At 38.6% G+C, this 19,450-nt stretch overlaps 1 protein-coding gene across 1 annotated transcript in view; it reads left to right on the top strand.

Moving 5' to 3' along the window:
* Positions 1-19,450, top strand: part of NCBP1 (nuclear cap binding protein subunit 1) — a 28,707-nt gene that overhangs the window by 2,074 nt on the left and 7,183 nt on the right. Inside the window, exons 4-20 of the mRNA XM_054652419.2 lie at positions 104-260; positions 1,288-1,395; positions 1,901-2,022; positions 2,518-2,587; positions 3,240-3,455; positions 4,048-4,145; positions 5,401-5,464; positions 7,583-7,693; positions 8,095-8,159; positions 8,896-8,958; positions 10,169-10,243; positions 11,308-11,411; positions 12,250-12,372; positions 12,757-12,859; positions 14,203-14,296; positions 16,782-16,885; positions 17,541-17,655. Of these exons, the coding sequence (XP_054508394.1) occupies positions 104-260; positions 1,288-1,395; positions 1,901-2,022; positions 2,518-2,587; positions 3,240-3,455; positions 4,048-4,145; positions 5,401-5,464; positions 7,583-7,693; positions 8,095-8,159; positions 8,896-8,958; positions 10,169-10,243; positions 11,308-11,411; positions 12,250-12,372; positions 12,757-12,859; positions 14,203-14,296; positions 16,782-16,885; positions 17,541-17,655 (1,792 nt within the window). The remainder of the gene's footprint in view (positions 1-103; positions 261-1,287; positions 1,396-1,900; positions 2,023-2,517; positions 2,588-3,239; positions 3,456-4,047; positions 4,146-5,400; positions 5,465-7,582; positions 7,694-8,094; positions 8,160-8,895; positions 8,959-10,168; positions 10,244-11,307; positions 11,412-12,249; positions 12,373-12,756; positions 12,860-14,202; positions 14,297-16,781; positions 16,886-17,540; positions 17,656-19,450) is intronic.

The following is a 19,450-nucleotide window of genomic DNA, read 5'->3' as shown; positions in this document are numbered from 1 at the left end:
AGGCAAGTTTGACTTAGAGCAGGCAGATTCTAAGATGCAATGTTGTGGCCAATTGGCACGCAATGAACAAACAGCTAACACAGTATTTCTTTTTCTGTGTCAGCGCACGTCTGCTACCAGAGAAGCTTACTGTTTACACGACATTGGTGGGCTTGCTGAATGCCAGGAACTACAATTTTGGCGGGGAATTCGTGGAAGCCATGATTCGTCAGCTTAAAGAATGTCTGAAAGTCAACATGTATAATGAAGCTGTGCATTTAGTAAGTGGAGTTTTATTTGTCTGTTTGCTAAATGTCCTTTTTCTTTCCTCCTTTCACCTTTTTATTACTTGCAATGTGTGTTTCAGTGTCTTGCCATCAATGTGCAGTACACTGTAAATATTCCAAGAGGAAATGTGTGTTATGTGAGAAGTATTTTCTTTCTCACGGGCGAGGAGTCACATTACATTTGCAAATTTATTTCCAACAGTATCTTTTTCAGAGTGAAAAATTCAATTTGTGTTAAACGGAGGTACTTTTCGCTGTTTGTCCTTCGGTCAAATGTTAAAGATTAAAAAAAAAAAGTCCACTTTCCTTGTATTCAGAGGTACATGACAATCCTGTGCCTCCTCTGGAAAAAAAATTTAAAAGAAAATAACCACTGTAGTTCTTAAAAGCTGTTTTTGATGTTTGGTTACATTCTTCTGATAAGGGTAAAGATCAAGCCGTCAGTTTTAAGTGCTGGTTGTCTTTGAAACCATTTGCTCCATCCTTGCTGATTATAGATTTTGTCTGCTGTAAGGTATTGGACACCTCAGCAGTGTCTGATTTAGAAGCCCACTGCCAAGTTCCCCACCTTTTTATGAATCCCACTGGTGAAAATTAAGATTCTAGTCAAGAGACTGATGTTAGGTCAACTGTAGGACACTTCTATTAATACACTCTAATTGCTAGAACTTCTGTTATTTTTGTTATCTGATACTGTATAGAATAGAGAGAAGTACCACGGTTTTCTTCTGTAATATCAGTTTGCATGTTTCCTACTATTCCTTATTTAGGAATATTATCCTTATGTTATTGCAGTGGGAGGGATTAGGACATTATAGTGAACAATATGTTAGGCAGCACGTATGATGTTTGTCATTGAAAGGTGAGTCTGTGCAGTGTGCAGTATTTCAGCCTTTGTGGTACTGAATGAGTATTATACTTTTATTAGTGGTTTACTTTAATAATTTCAGTAATGTTTGTTTGTACGTGTGCCGCCAGATCAAAATGTAGTAATTTAGAATGTTCTTTTTCTCTTCTTTAGGTACGTTTTCTGTCTGATCTCGTGAATTGCCATGTAATAGCTGCGCCTTCAATGGTAGCTATGTTTGAGAACTTTGTGAGTGTGACCCAGGAGGAGGACGTACCCCAAGTAAGCAAAAGATCTGGGGGCTCCCTGGGCCTGTTTCACAATTTGTTTGTACTGTTTGTTCAGTCCTTATGCTTAGAACAGTGAGGTTTTAGGGAGGGGAGCCTAAATGGATTGACACATGCAGTTTCCTGAGCGTTAGTGAAAGGAGCCTGTGGCAATTGGGAAATACGTGTATAGTAAGAAAGTATGATGAAGTGGCCAAATTGAAATTTATTTTACCTTACTCTGCAAATTGCAGAGTGTGCCTAGCTTTTCTGCTGTACTGAACATTTGGAGAACTTTGAAAATGATGCCATTTATCCCATTTTTTAAGTCTGCCTAACACAGTTCAAGTGAAAAATTATACTTTTCAAGCATGAATAATTTTTCTGGTGCCTTGCCTGTCCAGTTGCAACTGCTGGTCTTTACATTCCCCCAAAACAACTTGCTGATGTTTTAAATGGAAATGCATGTGTGCAGAATCTGCTGGAGCTTACTCAAGTTTTGGTGTATTACCTTCCTCTAGGTGCGATGTGACTGGTATATGTTTGCATTTCTGTCATCTTTGCCTTGGGTTGGAAAGGAGTTATATGAGAAGAAGGATGCTGAAATGGATCGTCTCTTGTCTCAGGCAGAAAGCTATCTGAAGTAAGTTGTAACTGGTTACAAACACTCTCTTTGGTGTCTGTTCAAGTGTGAAGTAATAGTCTTGACTTTTGCTCACCTTAATGTATTCTAAAACTTTAGGTGTGAACCATTTTGTGGGGGGAAAACAAAGCCCTAAAAATGCAGTAGGTGGAGAGATTTTTGAATTTGAAAAGCTTTACAGTCTTGTCTAGTTCTAGGGTATGTTTAAGGTCTTGTTCTGCTCATGCTCATGCAGCTGGAGTTGTAAGTGTGCTGTTAATACAAATAGATTGTTGCATTAGTCCTGTACAGTGTGGTTGCTTTCTGTCTAGGTGCTTCAAGTTGATGTTGTCAAGTTACTATGACGAATGTATTTTAAGGATCACAAACCTGGTTTTTATCTACTGTAGACTTTATCAGCTGAAGAGAATGAATAGTAGCACACACACAATAAAAACAAGACTGCTGTCCTAAATTAGTCTGTTAAAGATCATGTTTTCTCTCTTGTTTAAACAGACGCCGCCAGAAGATTCATGTACCCATGCTGCAAGTGTGGACTGCTGACAAACCACATCCACAAGAAGAGGTAACTAAACTTTACACTTCATTCCTTCAGAAAGCTGGAAAAATAATTTCGTGCTGAGGTGTTCTTTTATCATGAAATTAGAAGGCATCTCTTAAGAGTGAATGCTTTGATTTGCCTCCTATTTGCCATTGATTCCAAAAAGTTCTGTATGGGGAATTCTTTTGCAAGTATTGGGCTGAAATAAGAGGTTGAGTTGAGTAAGAAGGAGGGGATTCTGTTGTTTGCTCCAAGCCCCTGAGGAAAACTTACGAAGTAAATTGTAGTGTTTAATTTTGATCTGTAGGTTACAGGGCTTCATGTTAAAAGGAATTTTTGTGTGAAACCGTGAGCATGCTGGGATATTATGATGCTTTTAATACCACCAAAGAGTAGTGACTGTTCTCTGCTGTAGTTTCTCTGGGGCTCCTCAGGTGCCTGTTGGTGTTTAAAAAATTGCCAAAAGTTAAATTTTGCTGACACAAAGCTGTATGGACTCAGGAATAGTTCTGACATTTAGGGTTCTTAAATTATTTGTTCGTTTATTGAATCAGCAGTTTAAGAAACTTTTTTTTTCTGGATGTAGTAAGGAATGTATACATTTCAGATAGTTCAGGAAACTGCCCTTTTTGTTCAGAGATTCAGCAGATCTAATGTTTCTCATCTTTCCCTTCAGTATTTAGACTGCCTTTGGTCTCAGATTCAGAAATTGAAAAAAGACCGTTGGCAAGAGCGGCACATCCTGAGGCCCTACTTGGCTTTTGACAGCGTGCTCTGTGAGGCACTGCAACACAATCTGCCTCCCTTCACACCCCCACCCCACACTGAAGATTCTGTATACCCGATGCCAAGGGTTATTTTTAGGATGTTTGACTACACGGATGACCCTGAGGTGAGTAATTGCCATGTGGAATGGTGAATGGATTTCACAGTTAGGTTCCTGGGGCAATATTGGTGAAAATGTGATGTATGTGATGTCCTCTCTCCCAGGACAGTGAGTGGTTGGAAGGCCAGCAGCAAAATTGAGTCTTCTGCCTTTTACTTTCGCTTACTGGCCTCTGGTTTTTGCAGTGGAGAAGACCATGAGTGTGTATTCTTTCCACTCTATGTCTTTAGGCTAGGCTTTTGTAGTCTAGCTTAGATGGGTTTTTTTTTCCAGTGATTCTACAAAGCAAGGGAAGAAGCAGATGCTCTTACAATCTTACAGAACTTAAAATCATGTTCTCTAACTTTGTTCTTATCTCTTCTTCTAATGAGTCCCACTATTTGTTTTGTTTTAAACATGGGTGACTCTGAGGTTTGTGTGGAAATGTGTCATACCAGCTTTTTTAGTTCTGAAGGATACAGGGCAGCTGAGACCTCATAGTGTTTATGTGGATGTTGGGCAACTTTTTTCTACCTGTAAATGTATCTAAGAAAGCTTGCTGCCTACGGTACCACTGCATTAGCAGTGATCTTCATGAATGTTCACTTTTTCTTACCAGGGTCCTGTCATGCCTGGCAGCCACTCCGTTGAGAGATTTGTGATAGAAGAGAACCTCCACTGCATCATCAAATCTCACTGGAAAGAGAGAAAGACTTGGTAGGAGAAGCTTAGTACTGGGAGGCTGTGGCACTTTTTAAATGCTACTGCGGCTTTGGTGCCAGTGGGGATATGACCTGCCCTGGTTAGGCAAGAGCTGCAGATCAAACGTTTCTTGAAGCTGGTGGTGAAAGTTTATTTACTGCATTTATCTGTGCTGAAACTGTTGCCCGGAGTACTGTGTATCCATAACATCCAGATAACAGAGAGTGTCTGTAATCCAGAGAGCAGTAGTTTCTTGGGAAGGGAATCCCTTGGTAATATGGTATGTGCTGCAAAAAGTATGCAGACATGCCTTATTCCTCATGGGACCTCTGTGGAAAATGTCGTGTTGTTGTCCTTCCTGGAATGCTGATTAGCTGGGGCACTGAGCATGGAGCTGGTTCATCTGCAGCTGACTGAGCATTGGTGTTTATGGACACCTCCTTGTTGTGCTTCCTGTGGGAATTACATGCCAGAGATAATTGAGTTCAGTCTGGGAAGTCACTGCAGGGCCAGATTTCATCAGTTTCAATTCAGCTGTGCCAGGAGGCAGTCAGGGCACTTTTCTTTATTTCTGCCCAAACACTGTCTGATGTGGATAATTCATAACCAAGATGGTTTGCCACAGCTGTCACACTTCTGTATGAAAACTAGCAGATCTAGAAGTAATGTTTGTGGTGATGGCATGTGATAAAGTTTTGTAGTTGCAGCTCTTTGATCCAGCAGAAACTAGAAATTTGGTGTTGTAGCTGTTGCTGGGATAGTCTCCATTAATTCTCAGAGGACAGTAAAAGAGAGATACAAGATTTGCCAGAGGTAGTTGTTTGCTTTGCACAAGTGATAGGTGATAATGAGCTGATTAAAGATAAGGCATTTTAAACATAAGAGTTTCGTATACAAACATTAGCTTAATTGTATTTTCAAGTCATTCCAAACATATAATTGTTTGGGATAATTTTTTCCCCTTTTCATGTACACATGCTACAATTACAGATCACTGTGACTTTCTGTGCTAAACCTTTGTGGTTAGCAGGATAGTGTTCAAGCAGTGTTACTGCTGCACAGAAAGTACATTGTTACATATCATAGTTTAGGCAGTGATAGTGAGTCCTTGTGCTATTTCTTTTCTTTAGTGCTCTGAGGGTCAAATAGCAGATTTTTGAAGGATTATTGATTTGTTTGGTGCTGTTTAATTTTCTTTAATTCTCTTGCTTGAGTTTTATATCCCATTTGCTGTGTTATGTCTGAATTTAATGTGTCTTTGGTTTTACAGTGCTGCACAGCTGTTGAGCTATCCAGGAAACAACAAGATCCCTTTGAACTACCATATAGTAGAGGTATGGATTTTAGATATCACCTCTTTGGTGCTCCATTATTTCATTAGTAACACATCCCTGTTAGATCCATTATAGGCTCCTTAAAGTACAGTTTGATTTGGGAATGAACTAGAATTTTGTTAAATTCAACCAGCAGCTTTTAAGTGAGCAGGTTATGTACACTTGAGTGATAGTCTTGTGCTTTTGTTGTCATTTTAACTTGGTGCATTCAGTTTTAAACTAAAATTCAAGAGGAAACATACAAAAACTGAAATTCAAGGAACTCAATTGAAACATGGGAAAAATCTATTTTTAATGCTAAGGTGATTAAGTAGTGGAAGAGTTGCAGAAGTTCAAAACCTAGCAGGACACAGCCCTAAGCAACCTGGTCTAAGTGACTCTTGCAGTATGCAGGGGGCTTTAGACTTGATGATATCCAGATAGACTCAGCCATTCTGCGTGATTTTATGTTTTGATCATGTAAACTGTTTTGTCCTACTAGTCCTGAAAAGAGCTTGTGGTGCAGTAGCAATATGTTTCCTCTGGGACATTCTCGTTACTGAAGAATTCTAGGTAGCTGTTACATGTACCAGCTAAGCAGCACAGATCTTCTTTTAATGCCTTCATTGAAAAGTATTTTCAAGTTGCAGAGCCATATTCGCTAATTATCAGCAAAAATTCAGAGGAATTAACAAAGTACAATAAAAGCATCTTGTTGTATAAAGGCTTTATGAAGAAGTAATTAGAAGTATGATTTTTTCAGTATGATGTCATAATTTTTAATTATGACAAGAAATAATCCCATGTAGAATATTGATCTTAAAGTAGGATTGAGAATTACTTTTGCCACCAAAATGCCAAATATTCTGATTGCTGTGAAATTGCATGAGTTTTGGTCACCTCTGTTCATTTTTTTACTCTGCAGAGTAAAAATTTTACACTTCAGAACATATTAAATTTATTACATTAAGCAGTGTTGAAATTAGGAATAATTTTATTATTCCTAATAAACATTGAAGCGTATGCAGTGATTTTACATCCAGTATCTTGAAGTGCTGTAAAAAGTGATGAAAAAACTGAAAGTGTACAAATTCTATGACTAACACTGTAAAAATTTCCTTTTTTTCCTTATGAAATTTCACTGAGTTTCAGAATCCAACTGATTGTCCAGTTATTATTTCCTATCTTAAAACATTAAGCCATTTCTGCCCAACAGAGTTCTCCCTACCTTTTGGCCATATCATTCTGAACAAAATATCCAAATTATGCTGACACAGAAAGGTTCCCCAGCATCTTACAGTCTCTTCATGCTTTTGAGTCCGTCCTTAGAAAAACAAGTTCTAGCCAATGTGTTTTCACGTGATGTTTCGAAATTTAGAAATTGATGTTGATTTGTTATACAAGTAGGCTCCTTTAAGCATTATTCAGAAATTTAAAGAGATAACAGAAACTCAAAGGTGGATGTTGTACAGTGATGATTTTTTGCCTAGCACTCAGAGGTTGACATGCTGTTATTATAGGCAAACTTTAAAACCACAAATGCTTACTGCAGGATTATTTTCATGTTTCCTAGAAGGGTTTTTCCAAGGGGTGGCGAGCATATGTATTTGTTGTATGAAATGCTAGTTGTAATTCTCAGTTTAAAGTTGTGACTTTATTTATATGTGGTTTTGTATAGGAGAAAAGAGGACATAATGGAAAATATAAAAGTGTAGTGTTAATGCACGTATTCTTTTCATACTAAATGCTTAGGCTTCATTATTTACTACTCAACTAGATCAGATTATTTCTGCATTTCTCAGATCATATGGTATCACTGCAGTGGGTCATGTTATAACTATGCCCATTTCTACACTTACATGTTATGTTTGTTAGACATAATACAGTGTAATGCTGGTGTTGTGTTGGCATGAACTGATAAGAGCAGTTGAAGTGGACTGTATTAGTAGAGTGTTGTCTCTACTAATACAGCTGCCTCTTACTGGTTCTTTCTCTTTTTCCTGGAATGTGCATTTGATAGAAAAATATAAGTGTTTTGGGATAGGTAATTATTTAAGATTGATGGCCACTGTTGAGAAGCTGAGAGTTGTGCAGGACACATTGAACTGTGCTCTTATTCTGTGATTTCTTCTCCCACAGGTAATATTTGCAGAGTTGTTTCAGCTGCCGTCTCCACCGCATATTGAAGTCATGTACACAACGCTGCTGATTGAGCTGTGCAAACTTCAGCCTGGCTCCTTACCACAAGTTGTATCCTTTCTGTGCTCCTGAGGAGCATTTATGAAATGAAGTCTTTGTTTGTTCTGTAGCTGATGGGACAGTAATAAATACTATTAATATTTCACAGTATCTGCAGGAAACTTTTCCTGTAACACTTGCACTGCTTGTTGCATGATGTGAATTCTGTCCTTCTGTGGAAGAAGCCAGCAGTCTTGTTGGCTGATGGCTAATGCCATAATGGAAGAAGAGGTTGGGATTACAGGGTGGAACTCACAATATTCTTTGCTTTGTCTACTGTGGATTTACCTGATTTTGGAGTAGGCTCAGGGAGCTTCCAGTACAAAAAGTTGATGACATTCTACTAAAACTGGAAAGGAAAAACATCTGACTTACCTACTTCTTTTATGTAAGCCTTAATAAGAAACTTGAAGCTTGCACAAGCCACAGAAATGCTCTACATGCGTTTGGATACAATGAATACCACATGTGTGGACAGGTAAGTGTGTTTTGGAGATGGTGGAAAACATTCCTTGATATCCAGTGTAGAAGAAAGCAAAGAGGCTGTGGAAAGAGTAGTCAGAAAGTATCTTGTTAGAGCTACCTGATGTTATTCAAAATGTTCTGGGAGCTCTGGCTTTGAGTGATCTCCAGAGAAGGTGGAGGATTTACTGCTTGCCTCTCCTCCCAGGAATGCCCCCCCGCAGGTGACAAGTCCAGCTGTTTGTGCAGGACAGTTGAGATCGGTGACAATTTTTCTGAGTTAAGAATTGTTCATGGTTGCACTGTAGCACTCTGCTACACACTGTGCCTACTCCCTAGTGGTTGGGGGCATGACTTGGAAGAGAAGTTGATGGCATATGTGCCACCCAGAGGAGGAGAATGGTGGTGATTTTAGCCTTTCAATGAAGTCTGCATTGAGTAGGAGAGTGCTTAATGACTCATTGAAAATGTGGAAGTTGTGTATTCACAGTAAGTTTACATTTTAATTGGTTGTTAAATACTTGATCTGTTCATGTGAAATACTTGACAGGCTATTTGTCCATAAAACCTTTATGACTTTCCAAACTGAGTCCTTTGTATCTCAGGTTTTACAACCTGTTTAATGCTGTAATAGCTTAAAGAGTTTAGGCTCGTCTTGGAAAAGTGGAACGCATTTATAAGAAAAGCTCAACGGAAAGTTTTTCTGCATTTCTGACATTTAACAGAGCTTTTTTTTTTTTCTGTTAATTAAGATTCATTAACTGGTTTTCGCACCACTTGAGCAACTTTCAGTTCCGTTGGAGCTGGGAAGACTGGTAAGTTTATATCCTTTGGATTCAAACCTGATATTGCTAAAACTTTAACGTTTCAAACACATCCAGAAAGTGTCACAGTATCGTGACCCTGTTAATGGCTTTCCTCTAGCTTATCAGAGACTTTTTGTTATCTGTCCACCAGCACTCAGTAGGAGATTATCTTGGTAATCTCTTTAATCACTGTATTGTCCCTGGTGAACTCAAGCCAGTGTATGCATTCCTTAAAGAAGGGAAGCAGAAATGTGATCCCTTTAATTTGTCCTGTACTTTCTGTCAGTTGCTAACAAACTTTACGAAATGCCTCCACATACCTTTTCTTTACTTCAATGTTTTGTGCTTACTCTTTGTATCCTGAATTCATTCTGTTGTTTTGCTCTCTGCCCTACCCTAAACCTTTCATTATAACTTTTATCCTACAGACCTTGTGGTCTTTTTGCCACCTGCCAAATCCTAGTGCCTGAAGTTCCTTCAGAGTTTGCCCTGCCATCTGTTCCTACTGTGCCAGATTTTGAACCTGAATCTGTAGCAGGGGCTCCCTGGAGCCCAATAATGTCTGTGCACAGGTTCCCTGAGATTTCTGTTCCAGGCACCCATGTAGCAAGGGAGATTCCCTTGAGGCCAAGTCCTCCATGGAGTAGTTTCCAGAGCCTGTGACTGTACCTGCTTTCTGTAGGTGATCTGCCTGAGAGTCCTTGTGGAGAGGGATTCAACCTTCCGATAGGGTTCTGTGGCTTTATTTAAGTTTCATGCACTGTCCTCTTGTGGAGTTGAGTGCTTGGTGGCTATCCTGGCATGCATCCATGGTAACTGACCAGGCAGCAGTCTTCAAAGAGTTAATTTTAGTTTGCCGCAATGTTCCTTGATGGCAGTGCTTCCGTGGATCTCTCTCACAAGAGACTTTTTTCACAAAGCTTGCAAGTAACTGTATTTCAGGCTTTTCTTTACCTGCAATGCATCTGAAATCAGCCAGAAGAGCTGAGGGAGAAACAGAATTTATCACACAGAGATGAGATGAAATTCTAGCAATGCTAATTGCCGATAAGGAAGTAGTGATTAACTTACCTCCACGACTTAAAGTGCCTACACTCCAATGGTCCAGCACCCCCATTTTCTTCAGACTGTGATTGTTTTGTTTTATCAGACCAAGCCAAAAAGAGACTAACAAAACAAAATGCTTTTGCTAAAACCATTGTATTTTGTCATTTGATAGGTCAGATTGTCTTACTCAGGACCTTGAAAAACCCAAACCCAAATTTGTGAGAGAGGTTTTGGAAAAGTGCATGCGGTAAGTATGATCTTTCCATAGTTGCATTCAAGGCAAAGTTTCATCTGAATACCGCCAGATTCCTTTTAACTTGACTCTTGTCTTGGGCACATCAAATCTTAAAATTAATTTTCAGGTAAAAGATGAGTCTGTTGTTTGTATGATTTTTAATCTGGTTTACCTGCTGTAGGACACTGCGTTAAAGAGAGGGACAAACAGGTGATGTAGACAGTAGCGAGCTATCCATGCACACTGTAGTTACATAAAGACATGCTTCACCATAGGCATGGGAAGAAAGAGAACTTAAACTATTTTCTTGGAAACTATTCAGCATTCACAGAAATATAAGGGAACTGACCATTAATTGTACTAAAAACTGAGAACCTAGTCTTGATTTTTCTAGGTGCCTCTGATGTTCATTTACTTTAAATGAACGAACAATTATCTAAACAAACAAAATCTCCAAACCCAACAAGACTACATAATCAGTAGTTCTGATAAGTAGTCTGGGCTTAAAATTGTTAAGATTAGAGTGGTGTAGAAAAGCGAAATAGTTGAAAAAGGCTATGTTATTCCCCATCTTACGTGAAAACAATCAAGGTTTGGGTGAATTCCGTGTCCGAAGTGTGAAAGCATTGTGCTGCACAACAAATACATCTTTTTCTGTGGCAGTCTTCCATTTCACTGAAAACTCTGATAGCAAATTAAGTCTTTGTGAGAGTGAAATGAACCTGGAAAGTAAAATGAAGATGTCTGGTTTAATATTTTTCCTACTTTGAATACTGACATCTTACTAGCTTTCTGCAGTACAGGTTTTTGCATAAAATTTCTTACCAGGCAGCCTTTTCACAAGGCAAATTAATTGTATGAAGATGAAACTCTAACATCACAGAGTTAAAAGAGAAAGCATATTCTAATAAGTTTGGTTTATTCAGCTCTTACTACCCTGCAGAAACTACCATTCTGTTGTATAGGAATCCTGAATCTTGTTCTATGGACATTATATACAGAAAAACATTATAAAGAACTAATTAGCTGTGGTGTTATTCCCTTTTTAATTCTGCTGTGGAACTTATTATTTGCAGACTCTCCTACCATCAGCGAATAATAGACATTGTTCCTGCAAGTTTTTCTGTCCTCAGTCCTGCTAATCCAGTGTGCATTTACAAATACGGAGATGAGAGCAATAGTAAGTATTAAAATTACTAGTAGTCAAGTTGAAGAAGTATTTCAGAGCAAGGGAGCACACTAAACTGACTGTAATATGAGTTGTTTTGATAAAAAAGAATACAGATCAAATAGACACGATTTTCATATGGGTAGATATGCTTCACATGAACAATTAATATGTATTAAACCTGGATCTCTCTAATAAAATCCTGTCTGCTACTTATGAAGCAAAGAAAATCCAGATACATCAAGATACTATTGCTGATATGGCTGTGGTGTTGTGCAGTGTTATTTGCCAGAAGTTTGAAATTGGACAATTCATCTATTTCACCTGTTTGAGCACAATACTATGGAAATCAGCATCTGAAGTGATAATGAGAAATTATTTTTTGAACTTCATGGAGCACTAGAATATTTTACCAGTAAACATGATTTAATGAGCATACAGAAGGAACAGATACCATAAAGATTGAAGTAGAGAGGGACCTTATTATTCCTTTTATTGCTCAGTGTAAATACAGTCCTAAGCATAAAAGTGTCATCATCAAAGATATAGTGAGGAAAAACAAGGAAGTATTGTATTTTTAGAAACCTGGTGGAAACTGAAGTAGAGCTTTAGTGAGGAATGTGATTGCTTGAGCTCACATCTAAAAGTTCTACTCCAAATTTTGAATTTAACATGAAGACCAGAAAATGTGTTGATCAATTTTATGGCATATTGAGGTTGACAATGATATTAGAAACACCAAGTTTTAGGTGTAGCTGGGAAGGGTACTTGTTTCTCTGAGGGGCAGACTGATGTTAAAAGTGCTTACTTGCCTTTCCACATTATTGACCTTTTTTTGTTTTTTGTTCAGGGTCTCTTCCTGGATATACTGTGGCACTCTGTTTAACAATCGCAATTAAAAATAAGGCCAGCAATGATGAAATCTTCAGCATTTTAAAAGATGTACCTAATCCAAACCAGGATGATGATGATGGTAAGATACAAATTGTCATTTATTCTGTGTGTAGACTGATCTGCCATGCTTTGGAGCTGAATGTGTTGGTTCACAGACCTGTATGCTTTTCCTTCTAGTAGTTGGTTTCAATTGAACAGCAAATACACCACTGCTAGTTTTTATCTGTGAACATCTTATATGCAGAGGCCTGCTTGTTTTTTCTTACAGAGATAACCTGGTGCTTGAGGTGTGCTTGCAATTATTGATGGAATAAAAGAATTTAACATCCCCTTTGCTTTTAGTGGCAGAGGGCAGTTCTGAAATTCAGTGCTTCTGCCCTAAGAGCTTCCATCCCTTCATGTATGAGTAGCTTACATGCTGTACTTGAAGTATTTAATAGTTTCAACTTCAAATAATTTGCAGGTGAAGGATTTACTTTCAACCCTCTGAAAATAGAAGTCTTTGTTCAGACTCTGCTCCATCTAGCTGCAAAGTCTTTCAGCCACTCCTTCAGCGCCCTGGCAAAGTAAGTATAATATCTGCATTATTTTGGGGCTCACAGAACAGTTTAATTCTGACAGTGAAATGCATGATAAAAGAAGGGGAATGCAAGCTTCAGCATTGTTGGTACTCCACAAAGCAATATGACTAGGAGAGCTAATGACATGCTTACTGAAGGAATGGTAGTGTAAATCCTACATTATACATATAGATGTATTATGCATTAGGAATGGAATTAACAGAAATGTATACATTGCAGCCATGTGATATAAATGAGACAGGTTTGGAAAATTACTTCATTTTTGTATTGCTTATTTGCTGATTATGGCAAAGAAAAAGGGATTCTCCCTACATTTCAGTGACTGGGTAGCTGCCATCACAATATCTTGTACTATGAATATGAATCTAGGACAATTATATTTGTGTAAAAAAAAAAAGGAAAGAAAAAGAAAACATGAAACTTCAAAATAGTCTGCTGTTCATTTCTTCTGTCTACCAAAGCAGAGTAAAATCCATCCTAAGAGTTTAGAGTTCATCCCGTAAAGATAGGGTGGAACTGCAAAGAATTTACTGCACCATTTTTAGCTAAATTAGTGTAATGTTTTTTAATCCTTTGTGATTTGGAGTTGATTTTAAGGGGTTTTGTTACATGAAAGGTAGTCACATGTATCTTAATGAGTTATTTTTCTATCTGGCCCTAAAGACAGATAAAACTACTACAAAAATGTGCACCTGGAAGCTCTACAGAGGCAATGTTGATAAGAATCTGCAGGTAGTAACCTGCAGTCAGGAGTAAAAGAGGCAGGGTGATTCAAATGCTTAGACCATGATATTTTCTCTGCTGCACAACAGCAGTGGCAGCCAAGAGATCAAGAAGAGCCTCTTATGCTTTATAGTTGTATTACAATAAGCTGGGCTATGAATGCAGTGTAGCAGTCAGAGTAACTGCTAAAATAGGTGCTTTTAGCAGCCTCTCCTTGGAAAAGAGGCACTTAAGATAAGTGTCTGAAGTTAGAGAAATACGTTAAGAGGAAGTCTAAGGCTAAAACGGCAGCAAATTTCAGTTCAGCTGTGTATAGATAAGCACACGAAGCAGAAAAGTGCCTCCTGCTTCTGAGAGCCTGAGAAATGTAGCCTAGCTTTAGGAAGCAGGTTCACCACTAGCATGTAAGTTGCTGTTTGGAGATGTCATTTCTTTGTAGACTATTTTAGCTCAGGATGGTAATATTTTCCAGGGAACAGTTGTCTAAGAAATGCTGTACATATGCACATAATTTTCTTTTGGCCAATGTAAACCACTTGCCTTATATCTGCTGCTCTTTTGACCTGGTTCCAGCCTATCCATTGACTACTTACTTCTATTAAAAGGTTTCATGAAGTCTTCAAAACGCTTGCTGAAAGTGATGAAGGGAAGCTTCATGTTCTGAGAGTTGTGTATGAGGTTTGGAAGAATCATCCACAGGTAAGAGGCTGGAATATCAAGGATCTTTGTGAGTTTCAGCTCACAGAGGTCGTATATGAATAAAAAAATGTACAGTTTGTTTTATATCCTTTAAGATTTGTCTATTGTCATTCGAAAGAAAGTTTAGATTTTTTTTATTGTTGCTACTACTCAAATGAAGGCCATAAAACATATGCCATCAGTGGTACTGCTTCTTTCTCGGGAAGAATTCACTGTGAAAGAGCTAGGACTGTCTTTAAGACTCAGATTCAAACTATGCTGGTTGTTAAACAAGAGAATAACTTTTGCTGAAACCATGGCTTTGTTCCAAGTTTGAGAGCAACATAAATTTAAACAAGATGTAGATCTCATTTCTAAAACAGGCCACAATCCTAGAAATGTGGAAGCCTAGAGATTTTAGGGCTTTTTTTTTTTCCCCACAACAACTGCTAGTGGAAGCTGTCCAGTTATTACACAGAGCTCATGCTGGAGTCACTGTTGTGTGTGGGCAGGGTGAGTAGAGCTGCAGTAGTGGCTGTTCAGAACAGATCAGTCTGACAGTGCTGGGATAATGTTCACTCTCGGGCCAGAGGAGTTGACATCCTAAAAGACCTACAAAAGATGTCTCAGTTGTTTAAGCCGTTCTGTTTCTTCTCAGCAATTATGTTTAACATCAGCTGTCATTCTATGAATAGAAATCAATGAGGAACTTGGGCTGACTTTGCCTGCATTCGTTACTTCATGTATTCCTTGCCCGTTTGTTTGTCTTGCTGGAAAGTGAACTGTGCCTCTCAGTTGCAGAGAGGCCAGACTATAAGAAGTGATGCCACTGAGAACTAGGAGTAACTTCTTGCATCTTCTACTAGACCTGTCGTCCATTCTCTAATGGAAAAAATGAGCACCTAGAAGATACCTGTGCAAGCTGTTACATCTCTTAAAAACCATCATAAAATGAGGATTTAAAAAAATATATATTTAACTTACTACCCAGCTTACTGACCTTGCAAATGTGACATTTACAGTCTGACCTACTTTTTGCTGCCTTTTAACTGGATCAGAAGAAATTTCATTACTGCAATGTAATACCTGAATCAGCTTCCTCTTCATTCCTTTGTATCACAGCATTACCAAACTGAGATGGAGGTTTCAAATCCAGACTAGATAGTCATGTTACATTTTTATTAATAAATCAAGATCCCTTTAAAAAATCTCATGTGCAAAACTTAGGAAAGTCTGCTATTTGCTCTTCTACTTAATCATGGAACTTTTCTTCTCTTGCTTCTACTGTAGTTCAGTGGTTTTTGCTTCTGATCAAGAACTTTTTTCTTATTCCCAAATCTTCAACCTCCTTGTCACATGGAAGGAATGGTGCCTTCAGAGCAGGACACTTGTCCAGAGTCTGTTTTCAGGATGTTCACCCTACTCCCACGTCTGTGGGAACATCCTTTGATTTGATTCAGACCAACAATGCTTATATGGCTTAAAGCACTAATGAGTGGTCTGTGCTGCAGGTAGTGACTTAATAGCAGGAGCCAGTAGTCCCTGGATTTAAAAGCAAGCTGGTGGTGGTGACTTCATAAAGAGAAACTTTAACATTGAGGTTAAATATTTCCTTGAAATCCTAGATGTGTGTTTTTTGGAAGACCAGGCTAAGTAATCAGAAATCCTTCCTGGCAATGCAGAAAGACAAATAGAGCATAGGGATACTATCCTGGGACTTGAAAGTTGAGTGCTGAGTCCTCTGTATGATTCATTCAGTTATTTTAATTTTCCTTCCTTATAAGGAGGTTTGTTACACTTCCTCATTTGACAACGGGTGGTTGTAAGGATAAATACAGTGCAGGCTGTGGTTCTTAGATACTGTGGCATTCAATCACATGAGTAACTAAGATAAGGCCCTTTTTCTGAACAGCTTGCATCTTCTTTAGTCAGTAACTCTTCTTTGCAGTTGCCTGCTAGATGGCTTGCAACTCCCTCAGAATCATGGCAGTGCCTGTGGCAAGTAAACCTTTCCACTGGCTCCACGATGCTTGCTCGTTCTGTCCTGAAGTTAATGGGCCCTGTAGAGAAAAGCTTCCTGTCATGTCTGAGGGCTGTTGCAGTTCAAGGAGAGTAGGCTAACAGCAGCTCCTTCATTATGGTGATCTGACAGGTGTATGTACTCTGGTTGAGTACTTTGATGTCAAATACTAGTGCTCGTGTCTCTCAAGGTCTCAGTTCCAGCTCTGATTTTGTATTTTTTGCTTTTGTATGGGAGTATGTATGCTAATAAGGAGTGATACTTTCAGAAGTAGGTATGGTTGTTAACAGAGTTAGAATGCTTTATGTAATTGATACAGATCCCCTCATTTGAAATATTTTAAGCTAGACTGCCCAGTTTGTTAAAGTATTTGAAATTACTCAGTAATACCACTTGATGTAGTGTTGCATCGAGTCATCTCTGATTTTATCTGAGGATGGAATGTTTTACACATATTTTGTGTGTATTGTTTTTCACAAAATACAGATGATTGCTGTGCTTGTGGACAAGATGATTCGGACGCAAATTGTTGACTGTGCTGCAGTAGCAAACTGGATCTTTTCTTCAGAGCTGGCACATGATTTTACCAGGTAACAAGAATTTGGTTTGGGTTGTTATTTGTCTTTGATTTGCTATTTTAACTCGCCAGTACATAGTTCAATCTTTGAAAACTCAGTAGTGGAATAAGGTACAATTGGGCTTTTACCCTTTCTACAAAATACGTACTTTAACACTTTTCTTTCTGAATTGGGGTATGAATGTTGGCATGACAGTGCAAGATTGCTGCTAGCATATAATTTTGCTAGCAGTGTCTAAGCCTGCTGAAGTGGAGCTGTTCCTAGACAGTCTGTTGCTGTGTTGTATTGCTGCTGGCTGGGCATGGTCCTGGCCTTTGGGGGTGGTATGTAACTTGTGCCACCACAGGTGCACTGCAAACTGAGATCGGGACTGTTTGATCTGAGGAGTCAAGTTAGGTGTTAATACTCTTGCAGTGTGTACATGAAATAAAATTCTGACTCTGAAGTGTAGTGCAACAAATAGGAAAGAACTGATTGCTAAGATTTCCTGCATTACAAGTATGCTTTCCTGTATGCTGAGTGTTCGTTCACTCTGGCAGATAGATGTCTCCTTAAATGATACATAGATTTTCTAATTCTCCCACTTATTTTTCACTTTAAAAATGACATTTCATTTCCTATTTTCACGTAGTGTGTAATGTGGTTTTGAGCTGTGTGTCTTTCCTAGGTTTTATATCTGGGAGATCTTACATTCCACGATTCGTAAGATGAATAAGCATGTCCTGAAGATTCACAAAGAACTGGAGGAGACCAAAGCAAGATTGGCCAGGCAGCACAAAAGAGTGAGTAATTTGTTTGTAAATTTTAAACCAAGTTATATAAGACTGCATGCTGATGTACAGACACACAGTTGATTTTGGGAAGGACTGAATATGTATGATTGTTCAGGAAGTATGTCTGCAGAGGTGTGGTCAGCTGTAGCACTGAGACATCAAAAATCTGATGCATGTTCTTGGTCCTAGCTGTAATACTAATTTAAGAATTCAGTAAAATCTTTTAAAGGAGTTTATACATATGTGGTCTGTTCAAGTTCTCTCTCACAAGTTTCTCTTCCAATATGAACTTCCACTTGCCTTCTAATCTGGATTCCAATTACCTTATTAGAGAACAGTAAGAACAGTTACAAATTATAGTAAATTCTGTAAAAGAGTGCTCTTGTGGCTTCCATGCAGAAGTGCACAGAAACAGCTATTTGCAATTGAGAAGTTGGCTGTTACTGTTCTTCTGATGGATGCTGCTGGATCCTGACACTGGCATGGCACTTCCTTCTTCCAACTTATTTTCCTGAGTATGGTTGCATGATCTTGCATTATTAAATACAGCAAACTGTTGAGGAACCAGCTGCTGTTGTGTTCTGTTGTCTCAAGTGGGCCAGTAAAATGGAGTGAGTGTCTTCATCTGTGGCAGCTGGAAAAGATAGGGCCCGAGGAAGCTTGCCTGAATGCAGTACTTAGTTATGACAGAATTAAGTCAGTTTATAAATATTCTGAATTGCAGAAAGCAAGAGAGAATTTCTGTGTTTCTTTGAGGTCTGTAAGTGTGTTTACCTCCATAAAACCCTTAGCTACCTCCAAAATTTTGAATGAGGTCAATGTCAAAATGTTGACACAGAGCTTGCTGATGTTTTTTGAAGAAAGCTCTCAAGTAAGTCATTTGTCCAGAAGCTTCTGTTGAGAGATCACTAATAACTCTCAGCTTGCCAGTGTTGGTTCATCCCAGTGCCTTCATCTTGTTTCCTTCACTCACAGCAACAGGCATCCTGGTTGCCTTCTCAGTCTACATTGATGAGCAGTTAATAAATGCCTGTGATTATGGAAGACTTAGGTGCAGTCATTGATCTTACTGTGAGGCAAAGAGCTTCTCTGGCATCTCTAAATATATCAGTGTTTTAATTTCTGTCCTTGTCTCTTGCTGCAGCTCTTTATTACTTAGTACTTTAAATGAGTATTGTGCCAGGAAGAAACATTTGTATGCAACAGTGAGTAGTTCTGCAGGCTGTTGCTCTGCTGCATGACCATTCCTTTTAGAGGAAGTTTTGATTTCCCCAGCATGAAGAGTGTTCCCTTACCATGGAATGGGTCCAATGCTTACATGATTTATCTGGTCCTTCAGTGTTTTGAGTTCAGGAAACCACTATAGATGGGAAAAAGGCAAGTTCCTATAGAGAGAATAAAATTAAATTCTTGTTTGTTCTGGTAAGTTTTCATTTTTTATACTGATTCAGAGCTGTACCTGCCTTGTGGTTGTGAACTTCATTTCCTATGCTGTAGGTGAGTTAACGCACTTATCCCAAGTTACACATGCTTCTTTTACAGATATTTAAAGTTTTGAACTGGTGATTTATGGATGTCTTTGCACAGAAACAAGTATATGATACTAAAGTAGTGTCTTGTGTTTGAATTTACCATAATCCATCAGATCCTGTCTTTCCTCCGATATGCCTTGTAGTCTTGTTTAAGTCTTAGTCACCTGAGCTTAGGTGTATTTTGTGGGTGGTGGTGGTGTTGTGTTGTTTTTGACGCAGTGAAGCATGTCATGGTCCTAGTCAGTAGATCAGTTTCTACGCTGACCCTTTCT

The sequence above is a fragment of the Agelaius phoeniceus genome, chromosome Z, assembly GCF_051311805.1.
Source record: "Agelaius phoeniceus isolate bAgePho1 chromosome Z, bAgePho1.hap1, whole genome shotgun sequence".
NCBI classification, from domain to species: Eukaryota; Metazoa; Chordata; class Aves; order Passeriformes; family Icteridae; genus Agelaius; species Agelaius phoeniceus.
Note: the sequence above shows the minus strand (reverse complement) of the source record. Positions and strands in the feature narration are given on the sequence as shown.